The sequence below is a fragment of the Gymnogyps californianus genome, chromosome 13 (assembly GCF_018139145.2).
Source record: "Gymnogyps californianus isolate 813 chromosome 13, ASM1813914v2, whole genome shotgun sequence".
Taxonomy (NCBI): Eukaryota; Metazoa; Chordata; class Aves; order Accipitriformes; family Cathartidae; genus Gymnogyps; species Gymnogyps californianus.
Window position 1 is genome coordinate 1141989 of NC_059483.1, and position 16853 is coordinate 1158841.

At 49.8% G+C, this 16853-nt stretch overlaps 1 protein-coding gene across 1 annotated transcript in view; it reads right to left on the minus strand.

The window, feature by feature from the left end:
• LMCD1 (LIM and cysteine rich domains 1) overlaps window positions 1–13690 on the minus strand; it is a 36049-nt gene extending 22359 nt beyond the window's left edge. The window contains exon 1 of the mRNA XM_050904557.1: window positions 13650–13690. Within this exon, the coding sequence (XP_050760514.1) occupies window positions 13650–13676 (27 nt within the window). The 5' untranslated portion in view covers window positions 13677–13690. The remainder of the gene's footprint in view (window positions 1–13649) is intronic.
• Window positions 13691–16853: the final 3163 nt, after the last annotated feature.

Sequence of the window (16853 nt, forward strand, 5' to 3'; positions counted from 1 at the left end):
GAAAAGCAAATTCTGCTCACCATGACTAGATATACAATGCATTTTAAGATTTCTGTTTTGGCTTTTTTGTCTTATAGCATTCTTGCTATTAAAAGAGAGAAAGCAAGTCAGTGCAGAGGAAATTCTTAGGTAGTGAAATGATAGGAAATTGAGGCCATTCTACCCACAAAAACATCTCTGAACAATCTCAGGAATATGCCAGTAATACCATGGTTCACTATTTTACTGGCCAAAGGCAGGGCGATCCTTAGACACTGGTAAGTTCGCTCAATGGTTGGAAAATAGAGAGCCTATAATGACAAGTGACAAGGAAAAAACCCAAACGTGGCTCCATCTGAGTTTAGGGTTTGAGGACTCCTTTGGAAAGGACCACTGAGCTTCCAAGGCAGGTCTGGCAGGACAGACCCCTGGTTAGAAGTCATGAGCAGGTCAGAGTCCAGCTCCACCAGCCTGCTCCATTCGCAACTCAGCTGAGACTCCAGAAGGTTTTTCTGTGTATCATCACCCTCTGACCAGCCCAGCACACCTTGGCCAATGACCCTTTGCCAAAAGGTCTACCGAAGCTAGTTTGACAATTGAGCTTGGTGCAAGGGGACAGTCTTCAACGGCACATGGAGAAAATGCTCTTTTCACATCCACGTGACTTGAAAATCCTTCCAAGAAGTGGAAGCTTCTTTCCACTCTCCTCACAGCCAGTTCAGTGCCAGAGATTTAGTACATCCACGAAGAGGAGACTTCAGATTAAACTTGGGTAAGTGTTTCCCAGTGAAGGGTCCTCTAGGGACAACCATGCCATGCCCAGGCTAATGCTACAGGCAGACTGGCTAAACTTCTAGACTACAAGTGGCCTGAACTTGGACCTGCCAGTGCTCAACAGACACACCAGCTATCACAAGCACAGGCCCTCAGAAGTGTCTCCTCCCTTCGAGAGTTGCATTTACACAAGTACTTTCCTCTTAGGTATAACTGGATATATACAGACACAGAGCCCCATTAGCTGTCATGGTTTTGTGGTCTCCACACACCCAGTCTAAAGCTGTAGCGATAAACAGCTCGCTGCCAAAAGCATCAGTAGCAGGATGGCTGCCGAGATCCTCCTGCACACAGTGATGAGCAGGCCGATGTACTGTACAGTACGGGAAAAAGTGCCTTGGGATGTATTTAACATCTCTGCTCTGTATAGCCACAGAAGTACAGGGTGGCTCCAGCACACTGCTCCTGGGTCACTCATTCCATAAGACCCAATTGTTTTATGGAGTAGCGAGTAGAAGAAATTTAATGTTAATATAAAATTTTCAGAGAGCTTACAAGAATGCCAGTTAGGGAAAGCTAACATCCTAGTGTCCTCCACTAACAGCTGCTTTTGCAGAGAGGTTGGTTTATCTCAGGTCACTGCAGAATTGGGAAGTCCCACTGAACCGCTGCAACACACAGGTTAACCCACCGAGTGCCATGAGAACCCATAGCAATATTCTGCTTTCCTTTAAGGACTTTAATGAGTTTGATACGTGAGGGGAATCGAGCACAGTAACAGCAGACCAATATCTAATGCAGCCGAGCACGTGCTCCAGGGGCTGTTTCACTGCCTGCAGCCTGGTCCCCCCAGCCAGAGGCACCCACCTTCGCTGAACAATTTGCTACTGACACTGCATAAGGGAAATGCAGTCACAAGTCTGGCACTTGCTTTTTGGTGATGCTTAGTTTTCTTCCTTTTGTTTTGCTGTTAGACTGCTCCTTACACCATCTTACTTTGGCTATGCACAAGGCACAGCGTCAAGACAGACTTGATAAGTTAGTTTTGACCTCCAGCAGAAGCATGCTACATGTCACGAGACCACAGCACAGACCAGGGACTTGGTTAAGTGACAAATAAGGTGGAAACAGGAACGTGGAGCCAGCTCCAGCTGCTAAATCAGTCACTGTAACAAAAGGATGGTAACTGAAGTAAGGACATCCTTATCTGATGAGGGATGCTTAGACCATACTCCCTTGGGAGACCTTTAGTTCTCTTTTCTCCTGCATATCCACAGGGACCTTGGTCTAATCACAAAAAGAGTTTGTAATAGTCCTGCCAATGGGAAACAAACACCCTGAAAAGCCAAGGTATCTCCTAGCAGGACGGTTTCACCATCAGCAGTACATACACCATGTGCCACAAGAAAATGCAGGGCAGCTTCAGCCAGAAGAGGACTCCCCTTTGGTCAGCAGCAGCGGCCACCATGCCACTGCTGAGGGGGAGCAGACCCATGGGGTCATGAGCTCAGCTGGCAGATTAATCTGGAGTTGCATCCTCAGAGAACTCAGGCCCGAAATAAGGTTCAGAGTTTTGGCAAGTTTGGCCAATGTGGTTATTAATCAAAGACTGTTGAAGACCCCTAAAGCTTCCAAGAACATACACCCTCCCGCAAAAGTTAGTTTCATGCACAGTGATGGGACATGAGGCAGCACCCTGCTTGCTCCAACTCGCTGTGCACGATGCCAGCAGAGAGCACAAGTACCATCAGGGCAGATCCATGAGCGGGCTGAAGGGTAACCCCATGAGAGCATTATTCCTCCCCAGCACTGCTGCACGAGTCACCTGCTGCTCTCCAGCCTCTGGAAGGGCTTTTGGGACCGGCTGCCGTAGCCGCAGCTCCAGAAGGGACTGGCGAAGCGGGGCCCTCCTGCTTCTGCAGAGGTTTCTGGATCCTGAAAGCACTTATTGCACAACACCTTATTTGGAGACTAAAAACGGCAACGGAGACACGTAACTACCTCAAATATGTTTTCTCCTCCTTTTTAGGGAGGGAAGAGGAAAAGCTGGTTTCCAAAAAGTTACTACAAGTTCACAACATCCCTTCAGAGCCGAGGTCCTCGTTTCACCTCCCCTTGCAGTCAGACCGCTCCCCAGCGCCCACGGCAAGTTCAATACAAAGCCTTCTGTGCAGCCTCTGGAAGACCCTCACGCAGCCTCGGCATTCGATACCCTACCGCGATAAATCACAGCCGGGGCAGAAGAGAGCCGAAGCGAAGCTAAGGGAGCACATGAGCGCATTGGGTGGGGTTCCTCCAGCTGCAACAAATTTGGGAGATGAACAGCTCTAACTTTGAGAGAGTCCCTTGAACAAAGGAGAAGGGGAAAAGTCATACAATATTCACATGGGTGGGACCAGTTTGCTCAGCACAATTGTTGAGGAGTTCAGGGATATGGATGGATAGCAATTAATTTGTTGTCATTATTTGACTATAATAGAGCTAAGCTTGCATAATAGGGAGCTAACTCAAACTTCCTTAAAGATTTCCAATAACTGGAGGGTGTAAGTGTTTACATCTAACAGAAGAGGTATCTGTATCACAGCAAGGGGAATGCTGCAAGCTCTGGAAAAGTACACCACCACCAGTTAAAGCTAAGCAGTATTTACATGGGCTGCAGGAGAAAAACCAGCCAAGCCCAACACCAAAATACTAACACATCCAAGGGGCTGTGTTTTAGTTAAAAGCAGGAATAAAGCCAGAGTCAGTACATACAAAAAGCCTCTTTGGTTGCATTTTCCTTCCTATTGTGGGTCCAGCAGGGCAGATTTGCTATAATTGTCTTATTATACACAACCATGAATTGCACCCAGCTGTCCCTTCTCAGTATACATGCAATCACCTCTCCTCCAGGAACAGCGAGCTACCTAGCAGCCTGTTTGACCAAAGCTAGAGACTTCTGAATTCTCTCCTCAAAGTACCAGCAGCATGTAACATCAGCTACTGGCCAGAAAAAGCTTCTCTGGCATGCCCAGGGACACGGTGGCACGAGCCTCCCCAGCAGAGAGAGCTGGCAAGCCCACCTGCTGCCAGTGACCTGGGGCTCGTTGCCCAAAGCAGCCCCCCAGCCCCACAGAGACCCTGGGCTGAACTGGGGCACTGCCCTGGCTGTGTCCAAAGCTTCCTTCGGACCATTTCACTCGGGCAGCGAGGCCAAGTACCTGGCTGAGTGACTTCTGCAAATCCATAGGGCATCAGCAGCAGGGACAGAGCCATCAGAGACCAAGCCTGGGGCATGCACATTATGAGATTGCCCTAAATTTAAGGCAAGGCAGGACACTGTTGTGCTAGCAACGAACAGATCCTCTGCTGCTCCCCCCAAATCTCTGAGTAACTAGAACTACCCTAGTTCTGAGCCCATAATGTTCCGTACGCTATTGGGAGTCTTAAATAAGGTATCAATGCTTCAAATAGCTATATATAGTAAAGGTAGTGCCTAGGTAATATTCACTCTGAACTAACAAGAAACCCATGTCAAATAGTCTCACTCCTATTTCAATTTCCTAATTCAAGCAGAAAAGCAGATGCACTAGAAGAAATAAGTTTCTCCGTTATCTGGTCAAGTTACCAAGATTGTTTTTCCTTTCAGTGGTTCCTATGCTGGCAAAAGGTTCACATCAGTCCAACAAATCTGAACCCGCAGGTGCTTGGTTAAATGAGGCCCTTTGATTTTAATCATTTGGCTAGCTTTTGTATATACATTTAAGTGCAAGGGCAGTTATCACTAACACTCCTTAGGGTATCAATGTATCACTACCTGCATTTCAGCACAGCGATGCTGAAGGCTGAGCTATCCGCTAAAGCTCCGCATTCACAAGGTGCAATTGAAGTGCGTGTCAAAAATCAAATCTCATTTTTGGTGTAACCTAAATGATGGTCCAGAATTTCAGATAAACACAAAAGGCACTGAAAACTTGGCCTAAATGTCCCAGTAGGAAAGGCTGTATATATCTGAAAAAACACAGCTTTGTTTAGCTATTTAAACAAGTAATTACTCTGAACCCTAAAATACTGACTTAAGGTCCTTTTACCATGTAGAAGAATCCCAATGAATCCTCTCCTGTGGGGCAGAAACCTCCTTTCAAGAGCTTGGCCTCAAGCACCTTAATTCATGGTTTGGATGGGCAATCTGTCTCACTCAGCATTTTGCTAGATAGCTTTCCCATCTTGGAAACCTCTTAATAAATTCCTTGAGGAAGGGGATCACCTGCTTCTCATTAAACCTGCCTCAAACCTCTGGGGAAAAACTACCCCCAGAAGACATCACCAGAGAGCTGAAAAGTCAGAAAGCTCTTTTGTGGAGTTGTTCCTCAGGACCCAGTGCTGAGCATGGCCTGGGGCGAGCGTTGCTCCAGCGCAAGAGGAGCAGCCGCTCATCTGACACCGAGCGCTGGCAGAGACCAGAGAAGCAGATGACTCGACCTGGCAGAGACCAGAGAAGCAGATGACTCGACCTCAGCTCGCTGTGGGTACCAGCGTCGGAGCCAACACTGCCCCAGACTTCTGCTTGGGAGGGCACAACAGCCAGTGATGCCACCCCACTTCACTCATCTTAAATGCATATTAAGACAAGTGAAATACTGAAGGCACCCAACAAACAAGCCCTGGGTGAGATCAAATACCCATGTCCCAGCTGGAGGACAGGGAATTCAGCCTGGGTTTGTTCTGGCTCATCCTCTCTTCTGGAACAGATACTCCAGAAGTCTCACATGCAAGAGCCCTGTCTGGTTTCACCCCTCTGCCATTCATTAGGGAAGATGTTTTCTGCTTCTGCTTATCAAGCAGAGGCAAGGTCTGATGGCATCGGTCTGACACATCAGCTCTGCTCTGCACTCAGCCCGTGCAAGCATCTGTCACCCCAGACATACGTGGCCTGGGCGTTTGCAGGCAAAGCTACAGCGTTTGGACCAACTAAAGTACGAGCAATATTAGCTCTAGAGGTGCTCCTGGGGATGTGGATTTTCCTTTCCACTTTGTCAGCACCAGCACTAAGGACACTGATACACCAGAGCAGAAAAGAGCCACAGCAGCACAACTGCCACCCCTGAAACACACTGACCTTGTCCAACAGTTTTACATATTGGGTATTACTCTAATTTTTTCCCCTCCTGCTGATGACCAAACATCCTCCTTGACTATACCTGCTGTCTGGTGAGGTCCAGATTCAGGTGTGCTCAGGAGTCAACTCCCAGTACCGGCACAGAAGAAAGTGGTCCAAAACGTACCTTGGACCAGCTGAAGGCCAGGCAGGAGGGCTTACCTCAAGTGAGAAACTCAGGGCTGTGCTCAACAAACTCTTCTGGATTTCAGAAGGGGCTCCTCGACAGTGTCTGCAAGTGGAATAAATTTCCGCAGGGGCAAACAACTGCTCTTAGAAGTGCATTAGTCAGTATGCACACTCACTACTATAACTTTGACTGAGAACAGCAAAGGATTGTTTTGATTTATTTTCTTCTCATTTTCGTAGACAGAAAACATCTATTGTAATCATGACCTGAAAGTAATTTGTTTCCCTGCCAGATTCTGAGCAAGCACAGTTATCCAAATTACCACACTCACAGGAAAACAAAAATCACTTACAAAAGACTGTCTTTCATCTCAAATTCGCTCTATAGGATTTATTTAACTCACCAGTGAATGAGTTGGTATCATCTGGAATACTGGAAGCACTTATTGATATTAAACTTTGCAGAGGAAGAAGTTTGTTACCTTTTATTTTAGCAACATAAAGACCAGGAAAAGGCACCGATATCTGAGAAAACTATTTCAATGGAGCTGCCAGATCTCAACCTACAGGATGACAGAGATACAACAGAACCAGAGCCTCTGCAAATATCTCGCTCTTCCAAGAGCACATAGTTGGCAGCATTCCTTTCTCCACTAACAATGTGTGAATTAATGATAAGAGAAGGGCAAACTTTGAAAACTAAGATGAATAGATTTTTCCACAAGCAAGACAGTGCTTCAGACACTTGGTCTTAATTATAAACCAAACCACGCTGCGAGTAGGCGTATGGAATGGGAAGAACCCACCCAAATTTCACTGCACAGCAGCTGTGCCAAGTTCCAGAGTGCTCAGGTAAGGGTCTCCCTGCAATCGCCAGTTACCTTCACTGAGCCAGCTTTGTCCTTCCCACCTCCAGCATGAGGAGAAGGTGCTGAGCTACCATCAGGAATGGGCATCCCTCGGTACACCGATGTGTTAGTGTCATGGAGCTGCTTCCATCAAATTCCTGTACAACACGACTGATTCGGTCCTCCTAAATACCTCCTCCGCTCTACTGTTCACGTGTTACAGCTGAGGAGATCAAGACACAAGAAAGCTGAAGATGTGCCCACGGGCACACAGGCATTTCGCAGCAGAGCGGACAAAGGGCAGAGGCACGCCTGGGCCACCCATCCCTCGCCTTCACCCCGTCCTTCCTGCGCTGCCGCTTCACTGGATCAGCTCCGAGGTTTCCATAGGATCTGGCCACTATCACAAACCCCTCCGAAATCTCAAAAGGCCCATCCAGCTGTGCAAGAATGCCAAAAAAAGGGCTTCGGCATGAAGTGTTTAAGAGGAAAGGTGTAGTAAATTAGCAGCCCTCTGACAGCTACTGAGGAGCTGTCACACCAGCCTCCGGGGCTGCAGGTCTGTGTTCCATCCTAAATGGCCAGATCCAGGACAGGTACTTTAAACCAGGAGAAATACTGCTCAGTTACCATATCCTGATGCTCTGGATTAAGATACATGGCTGGCAGGAGCCGGCTGGCTGTCCTGCAGACTCCCTGTTGTACCTGGCACTTGCTGGTAGTAGTGCTACTACTTTGGTAGTCCAAGCAGACTTGGCAGCATGTGTGATAGGAACACAGGGGTTTTTTGTTTGTGGTTTTTTTGTGTGTTTTTTTTTTCCCCCTGGAGCTTCATAATCTTGACACAAGTTACCCTCTTATACAGAGGGAAAATAAAGCGAGGTGTTTTGAGTGACACGCTTCCAGGTCTTCAGAAAGAGCAAATGAAGAAGTCCAAGTCAATTTTGTGGCTGGTGATGCCCTGAACCCTAACGCAGAAGCTGAAGGGCTGTGCCACCTCAAATACTGGTAGGGCATGGGCAACTGGCCACAATGCTTTTGGGTAAACTTGCTTTCCTATGCTCCTCTGATAAGATTACAGTAGATTTTTCATCCTGTGACAGGTTCCTTCCCAATGAAACACTATCTGGAATAATTTGCCAAAGACTATGTAAAAGCTAATCCTAACATAATTTAGCCCATTTTCTTAGTAGGTAAGGCAACAAACCCCCAGCATTTAAAGTTTCCAACAGATATATACAACTGTGCTAGAAATTAATAATGGTATTTGCACAGCAGTTTGTACACAACAGCCACCCAGCTGCTTCAGTGCTTCTCTTAACCAAGGCTTCAACATTGCAGGCACAAGCAAAAGTTACTTTCCTAGAAGCGTGTATTTTTGCACGTCTGAAAGATACAGCTAACAGCATCCACAATTAAGTATAGCAGAAAAAACCTTTTCCATTTTCCCTATTTCCTAGACTCAGCCATCCTCCTCCACTTCCCTAGTATTTTTATTGGCACCGTTTTGACTTTCAGGTGAGCTAGCCAGCACACTCTCCTGTTCACTAGTGCCTATTTTAATTCACTGGGATCACCCACCCCTCGGGATGAGGAAGAACAGGCTTTCCTTTCCCTCGCCTCCCTGATCGATTCAGAAGAGCCGTCCCTGAACAGGTTTGAGATATTGCACCTAGTGAGCTAAACATTAACATTTCATGATGCCTTATCTGTCAGCAATTAAGCCAAAGCTGCTATTCATTTAAGTTGTATCAACTGCTTTTAATGCACTTTGCATTTGACTCATGAAAGCACGGACACTGACTTGCAGGGGAGTGCAAAACCAGCATACCCAGCAAGAGGAAAGAGCCCCCCATTGCAGAGGGAAACAACTGCTCCGGAGCAGTTCAGAGGTTTTCAGTAACTGAAGTGATGAAGTCAAAGGGTTCGGAGTAGGTGAGATGGTAAAAGCACGAGGAATCAGGCTGGTAACCAGCATTAGGAAACTCTTCCTCTTCCAAAAATTGCTAATAGCTCCCCTGAAATCTTTCCCTTTCTCTGAGCCCCATCTTTAAATGGAGCAATAGCTTCAAGCTAGGACGTCTGAATACCTCTTTTCCTGAATGGCTGAAATACAGTGTTTCCTTTTTAAAGAGAAAAAACTCAGCCTAAACAAATACTCCAGACACTGCCTCCCTGCAGGACGAGAGGGATTTTGTAACTTGTAAATTGTATTTTATGGGACTCGATTTAGCTCTGAGTCCAAGTCCCAAAATAAGCTCTTTAACCCATGTGCTGCTTTATGATTTCATATCTATAAATACTTGCTCAGAGCTAAGCAGGTTTCTGCATTAAGATCAACATCTGTTTCCCCGTGACAGCTGCAGCAGCGCTTCCTCCCTTGGGCTCCGACACAAGGACACTGTTCCTGGAGCAGGGGGTTCGGCCCCACAAGTACAAACAGCTTTCAAAGAGGGGCACACGGGGTGATACAGCCGTCTCCCCAGGCCATCAGCCATGTATCACCCGTCACCAACACAGGGACCAAACCCCTTGGCCATCGAGAGGAGGCTTCACAGAGAAGGTACCAACTTTTCCTAATGAAACTCTGAGCTTCTGCGAGTGGAGACTATAACCAGAAATTGTGAACATGAAAGAAGTCTGCAAGGGCTAAATAACTTTCGGTGGTCTAATTGTTAAAAATTATGAGGTCCAACTTTCAACAGCAGAGATGAAATTGCTTGTACAGTTCCTGACAGCGTTTACACAGACGAGCACTAGCACGTTTAAATGACTAACGCGATGGCTTTGCCGGCACACTCGCTGCAGTTACTGCGCCTGCCATCTTTATCACTGCGTGCCCAAATTGCTTAAAAGTGGTTTTGGACAGAACTGAGATTTCGCAGATGTGTCCTGCAGAAGACTACTTCTGGGCATCACCCCCGTTATTCGGGAGCTGAGCGTCTCCCCCCACGAAGCCAGCCATCTGCCCGAGCGCTGCGGAGGATCGCCGAGCACTCGCCGTGCTGAGGGGAAAACACAGCTAGGGGTTCAGCCCAGGCACCCTGTACACCTGGGTCAAGGGATAGATGCAGCTTATGAAAAAATGAATGAGAAAGCCAAGTCTCCAATGTATTCCTCAAGTTTTTTTAAAAAGCTCTAAATATTTGGACTTTACAAAAGGCAAGTTCCCAATCCTTAAAAGCGTTCCCATCGGCGTCTGCAGATATACGCAGAGGAGTCTTCAAGTGTCCAGATACTTTGCTGACGGAGAAGGAAGGCTTCTGCCTCTCCCCGAGACCCCGAGTCACCCAGACCCCTGCATACACTGGGCCTGATTTACCGCAGCAGCAGCAATGCTTTTTTCCTGTCCTACAGTCTGCTTCAGATGTTTGCAAAAACCCATGCTGAAGAACTGAAGAAAGACAAAGTTAAAGAACCAAAATTTGTATTAACTGAGTAAGCTTTACCTTGGCTTTGAACAGTGCTTTTAGCTTAGTGGGTTATTTTCTTCTCCTGACAAAAATGGACTGAATTTAGTGAGGACAGTACACAAATCCTGCTGCCTGCACAGTCCAGCTGAACCAGCTCCAGTAACGCACAAAATGCCAGCCATCACGCTTTATCTTTGTTTCGAGTTTTAACTCCATTTAGAATTTAATCTAAACAACCCATTTGCCAAACAGAATGCCGTCCCACTCATGCTGTTTTAATTTCCTCAGAAAGAATCCCATAATACACTAGGCAAGACATCAACAATAATTAAACCCAACAGTGATTGAAAATCAAATTTTCAGGGCCTTGCAACAAGCCCTAATGAGTTCCAGACTTGCCTTCCCCGACTTGCTCAAACTGGTTGTGCGACACTGCCAAGCCAAATTAAAATTTGACAGTATTCCACCCCATGCCCAGAAAAAGTGCCCTTCTCATGATTCAGGAAATTAAACAGCCGTCTACTGCAAAGACGCCCATTTGTCTTTGGACATATATTATTCAGACAGTGATCCAGGGTCTGTATTATTTTTTTTTCTTTTTTTTATTATGTCATTTCATATCCCTTTCGAAGCACAAGCTAGCTGGGACTTTTCCTTTTTTATACTGCCATGCCCGGTTCCAGTTCAGGTGACAGGAGACAGGCAGCTTGTCAGAAGAATTAGGCAGACACAGGGCATCACACCTCCCTCGCCCCATGCAGGGGGTGTTACACTCCGCACTGCCTGCCCGTCAGCAGCCATGAGAAGACCTCACAGCAGAACTACACCCTTCCACTGCAGACAGTTTGTGCTATTCCCTTCACAGATTTAAGTGAAATTAAAGATGACATCTTGTCCTTTGCCCTTCCACCAAGGGGAGCTAAGAATCCAGCCACATAGTTTGGAAAGGCTCTGATGGTTTCTGCATTCACAAGTCTTTCAGGGCGCATGGTAAGCCCTCTGACGTACCGCTGTGCGGCCTCACTGCTCCATCCCCTGTGGATGATGCTCGAGAAGCTCCTGGGAGATGGGTCTAGTGCAGAGACAGCTTTGCCGGGGCATATTTCTGCTCCACAGCACAGATTTGCTCAGCCCTCCTTGCTGCCCAGGTCTAGCCCTGCTTCTCCGCACCCTCCCACAAAGGACCCCCAGCCTGGGGCTGCTGGCAGGGGCTTCACCCTGCTCAGGCCCCCCGAGCCCTGTGGGCAGTGCTCTGGGGGAGGCAGGCATTGAGCCGCTGTCCGACTAAAACAGATTGACCACAGCCCAGCAAACAGCGCACAACCCGCAGCTGGAGCTGCCCATGAAACAGGGTCGGTTTTCCCTCCTGTGGGATCGAGGACCTCCAGTCGGCACCCAAAGGTGCCCTCCCCACAAAGCTGTGGCAACCAGGACCCTAAGGACATGCCCAAGGGTTAGCTGCAACAGGGACCCGCTGGCAGGGGACAGATTACTCTGAGTCTCTGGGGATGACACACCAGAGGAGACCTTCCCGGCAGGTCCTCGCCAAGCCCTGGGCACCCCCCGCATCCCCACCTGCAGGGACAGGGTCACCCCGGAGTGCTGCACTGGGGGAGCATGCCCTCGCCAGCAAGCACTGACAGGGTCCCTGTGGCAGGCAGCCAACAGGGTCAGCAGAGCTGGAAGGAGGAGGGGAGGGAGGGAAAGAGGAAGCCCTCACTCCTACCCAAAAATCAGGTATTTCAGGCAGGACACAGGGAAAGCAGGAGCATCACGCTGCAGAGGGGAGGGCAGCGCAGGGAGTGCATGGCACAGCCCCGGCCACCCAGACTGCAGCACAGACAGTGACTCCTGCTGCAAACACCAACATTTGCCTGCGGCAACCTGCAAGGAGCATCCAGTTTTCCACAAAATCCAGCAAATAGTTTTCCTTGGGATTCAGCAGTGGCACAGTTCAAACTTAACGGGATAGAGGGAGCTACACCTCAAAGAGGGAGGCAGGCTGACCCTTCCCATGCTGACAGCCAGGGAGGGATCTCTAAGGACAGCATTGGCAAGAAACTTCTCACAGAAGTTCATGGCAAAGGGTGCCGTCCCCCACCGGCAAGGGCCAGAGGTGTCCCTGTGCCCTGGCAGACCCGTGGAGGCCAGTCCCTGGGCACAGCACTCAGCGCTGCCCCGTCGGGGCCATCTGGCATCAAGAGATGGGATTACAACAATGTGGAAACCGAGAAGCGCTGACATTAAGTGTTTAACTCATCTCCTAATTATGCAGTGACAAAGGTACAGCAAGTAAGGTCGTAAGAGCAGCTGCTCCCTGGCAACCCATTCCACACGTTTTTTATTTAGCAATTAAAGTCCCTTCCATTCAGCTTAACGCCATGCCAAGAGGGCGTTTCAGTTATTCTGGTTCTTTTGCTCATCAAAAGACACTGTGGCAGAGACCTGGGATTTCCTGGGGAAAGCAAGCCTTCGACAGCCTGAGCACGGGGAGTGAACACTTCCCAGAGGGTCTAAAAGGAGACAAGCAACTCCCCCCAAGGACACAAGCTCAGAGCAGCGGTGGTCAGTCTTCTGCCAGTTAAGGTAGACAACGAACAGTTGCTTTTCTAGCAAAAGCTTTGCTGAAGTAGATTTCTTGTACAGAAATAAGAACAAACCCCGATGCACCGTTGGACACCGTGGCTGGGCAGACCCAGAGCATGCCTGCATGGCCACAACACACAGCTAGATTTGCCCTGTCGAGATGTAGGAAAAAGTACTTCAGAGACCACTTTTGTCCACTCTTAACCCTGAGTATTTAATAACTCACATAATATTCACGCTCTGCGACATTCCTTCTCTTTGCATCCGCTGCTTCAGTTCCTTACTCAAAACCAGTACAACAACAGTTGCTGGGGGAGCTTTGCTGCAGAGAAGCTTTCAATTGGGCCACATAGACAGAAGGAAAGAAATAAAAGGGAGCAAACTGCCACCGCAACACTCGGTGTGAGATGAGCGTTTATCACCCAGACCCAAGGGGGCTCAGCACCTCCCCCCATTCAGTGAAATACTTGAGCAAGCACAGCGGCTGGTACAGCCCAGGCTGCCGCGGGGCAGGAGAAGACAGGAGGCGAAGGGGTACCGGGGAAAAAAAGGAAAAAAAAAAAAGAAAAAAATGGAGTTTTACAGCCCTGCCGGTGACCGCGGTTCCCAGGTGCGCGCCTCTCCCGCCTCCGCACGCAACCGCTTCCCGGCACCGCGCAGCCCGAGCCCTGACCGGGCACGGGGCACCCGGAGAGGAGGGAAGGGGAAAAAGCACCCCACGGGGCGCCCAGGTCGGTCGGTCGGTCTGTCCGTCTGTCCCCCCGCCCGGCGACGCGCACCCACCTTCTGCACGCCGGGGCTCAGCTCCATCCCGCGCCGCGCCCGCCGCTCGCCCGGGGCGCGCTGCCCGACCGGCGCCTTTCATTGGCGACCGCGGCTGCCCCGATCCGCCCTCAGCCAATCCGCCGCCGGCGACAAACTTTTCTGCCCAATGGCGTGCGGCGGGGCGGGGCGCGCTGGCTAACGCGCGCACGTGTGCGCGGGGGTCGGCTCTCCGCTCCTCTCCGCGCAGCGCAGCGCAGGACAGCGCAGCGCAGCGCAAGACAGCGCAGCGCAGCGCAGCCCAGCCCAGCCCAGCCCAGCCCAGCCCCCGCTGTAGCGCCCGGGGCTTAAAAAAAAAGGGGGGGGGGGGAATGTTTTTAAGCGCTCCCGCCCCAAAGCGGCGGTGCCGGGGAAGGGTGCGGAAGGGAGGGGACGGGGCCCGGGGATGCCCAAGCGGTGGCCCGGGTGGAGGGAGCTGACAGGTCTCAAGCCAAGTCGCTTTACTTGGCTGGGCTGGGGACTGCCCCGCTGTCCCGCTGTCCCAGGCTCTGACACCAAGCGCAGGGAAACGGATTTCCCGAATCAGACAGGAATGTGCCGGGGCGGTTTATCACAGAAGACAGACGTGGGATGTTTTTAGCAGAAGAAACTGTCCGAAACCATGTTTCTCTTGTTATTTCAATGTATGTTAAGCATTGAATGACAATCTATTGCCTTTTGGGTTTTTTTTTACATGAAATGGCGAGGTCTTCTTTACAGCTTTCAGCCAACATTCCTGCCCGCTCCTGCTTGGCCAGGAGGTCCAGCACAAAGCCCCTTTGTGCAGGTGAGGGTAAGAGGGCTCCACGTGCTCCTGCTCCCAGCTCTCTCCCCCAGTTCCCCCCTTCCGCTGTCCCCCGTCGTTCTCCCTTCCTCATCGCGCCTGAGTCCAGGAAAAACCCGTGCTGAAATAACAGAAACCAGGACCCAACTGCCTCCTTATGTTTTGTCATCAACACAGAGCTACCAGGAGCACGGAACACAACCACAGCTCAGGACAGAACTGCCTCTTTACAACTGTAATTTGAAAACAACAATCCCAAACTCTTGTGTTGATTTAATATCTCACATGTTGGTACGTTCTTCTGAGATTTCTTGCATACATTCTTGCAGAGAAGGGAAACGGATACCCCAGGCTCATTGTGACCTGTATGCAGCTTCTGAGAGTGCTTCACGATTAATTTTGTCCCTTTCGCTCATCTGCTTCCGCATGTGACCCCGGCACGATTTATTAGAGCTCACATTGCATTTTGTCCCCAGCACCTGGATATGCTTTTCCGAAACGAAGGGATACAATTTACAGCAGCCGTGTGGAAAGGAAAAGGAGCGAACGGCGGCAGAGGCTGGTACCTCACTGGGAGGAGACTGGGAGCGCAACGCAGGCGCCTGTATTTCCCGTCTCGTGCTCCAGCCACGCTCTGCTTTGCTGCCGACATGGTTCCTCAGTCTGCAGAAGAAGAGAAGGACTTTCTGCTGCTGCCAGCTATGGGATGTGTTGCTGGGGTCCCTGCAGAGAGGGGTGAATCTGCACAGTGCCTCAGGGGGAGCTGGCTCGCTGAATCCTCCAGTCGTGCCTCAAAATCACCCAGGGACCGCGATGACATCGTTCTACAGCTGGTGAACACTGGGCTCTCCTCTGCAGCCCTCTGCAACGTTGGGTGCTCTCCCTCTCCGGCGCAGGACTGAGCGGTCGATGCCTCCCAGGATCCAGCCCGGGGAGAAGGGATTCGCTCTGTTCAAGAGAAATAATCGGGATGGAGCCGCGTAGGTAATGCCGGCCTGGTCCGGCAAAGCGGGCAGAGGCATCAGGGGCTGGCGACCCCCCCGCAGAGCGGGAACGTGCCCTGACACGCAGAGCGAATGTCTGCATCTGTTTAGAAGAGGTGTTTAAACATCCTCAAAAAAATCTGGGTTAAAAAGCAAAGGCAGAAGAGAAATTCTGGAGAGAGAAAGTCCCTTTGGGGAGGGCGTTTGAACCTGACCTTCCAGAGGCATTTTGGGAGCGAGCAGAGGGAACAGCACAGGGATATTGTTTTTCAAACCCGTGCCGTGAAGGGCCTGGCAGCCCCAGGAAACATTTGAAATGGCAGTGGGGTGACATTATCTCACTTTCCCAATGCACGCATGCACATGGCAACCTGGGAAGTAGGAAAGAACTCACAAAGGGATTTCTGGGAGCCACGAGGCACGGGGTGACGGGCCAGCACCCAGCGGGGAGCGGCGGCACTGCCCCGCGGCCGCCCGGCCCCGGGGACAGCTGCGGCAGGTCCCCCCACAGCTCCCGCGCTCGCCCGGAGCGAGGGACGCGCGTCGGACAAGCACGGAGAGAAAGCCATCTGTTTGTGGGTGGCAAATCTGTGTTGCAGGGAGACGTCACATGTGAAAGTGCAGGGTTTGGGGTTTTTTTTTTGTTTGTTTCTTGGTTTTAGTTTTAAATAGCAGTTGTAAAGCTGCGCACCAGCAGGCTCTGGGTGCCAGGGCAATGACCAGGCTCTCCCTGTGTAGCGAAGGCTTTTCATCAGCGTGGAAACAATGCTTGGCACAGTGTGTAATTAGGCTCTACGATTTCTTAATATTGGAAGATAATAAAATCAAGATTAGAATAAGATTTAAAAACATCCTGGATGCTTATAGTTACAATAAAATACATCAAGAATTATTGTAATTAATGATAACACAAATAAATCATGACAAGCGATATCTAAGTGTAGCCAGAGCGTGAAGCCATATCAAGGGCAGATTATTTCTGATGATCAGAAACCCCTTGAGAAGCACCTGATAGTGGCTGCTCTCAGAGACGGGAAGCTCAGCCAAGCTGGATGGTGACTATTTCAGTTTCTAGGTTTCTGAATGCTTCAGCCTGTCACCAGGAATAAACAACCATAAATGCTGTCTTTGAGGATGAGGTCTGCTCCAGCGTCGCGGCAGGTTGTGCAGCAGAGCGAAGTGCAGTCAGGGAGAGGCGAAGGGAAGTTGAAGTCGGCTCCGAGGAGGACCCGGCTGCTCAGACTGTGCCTCGGGAAGGATGCCAACGCCAGTTATCACTGACGGCCTCTGAATAATGAGTCTGTGCTATACTTAGCTCTTTGCTAGGAAGAGACAAAATCATCCTATGACTAAACACAGCTAAATCTCGGCAGTAGTCATTCCCCATAAATTGCCGACAAATGGACAAAGGGGAAGGAT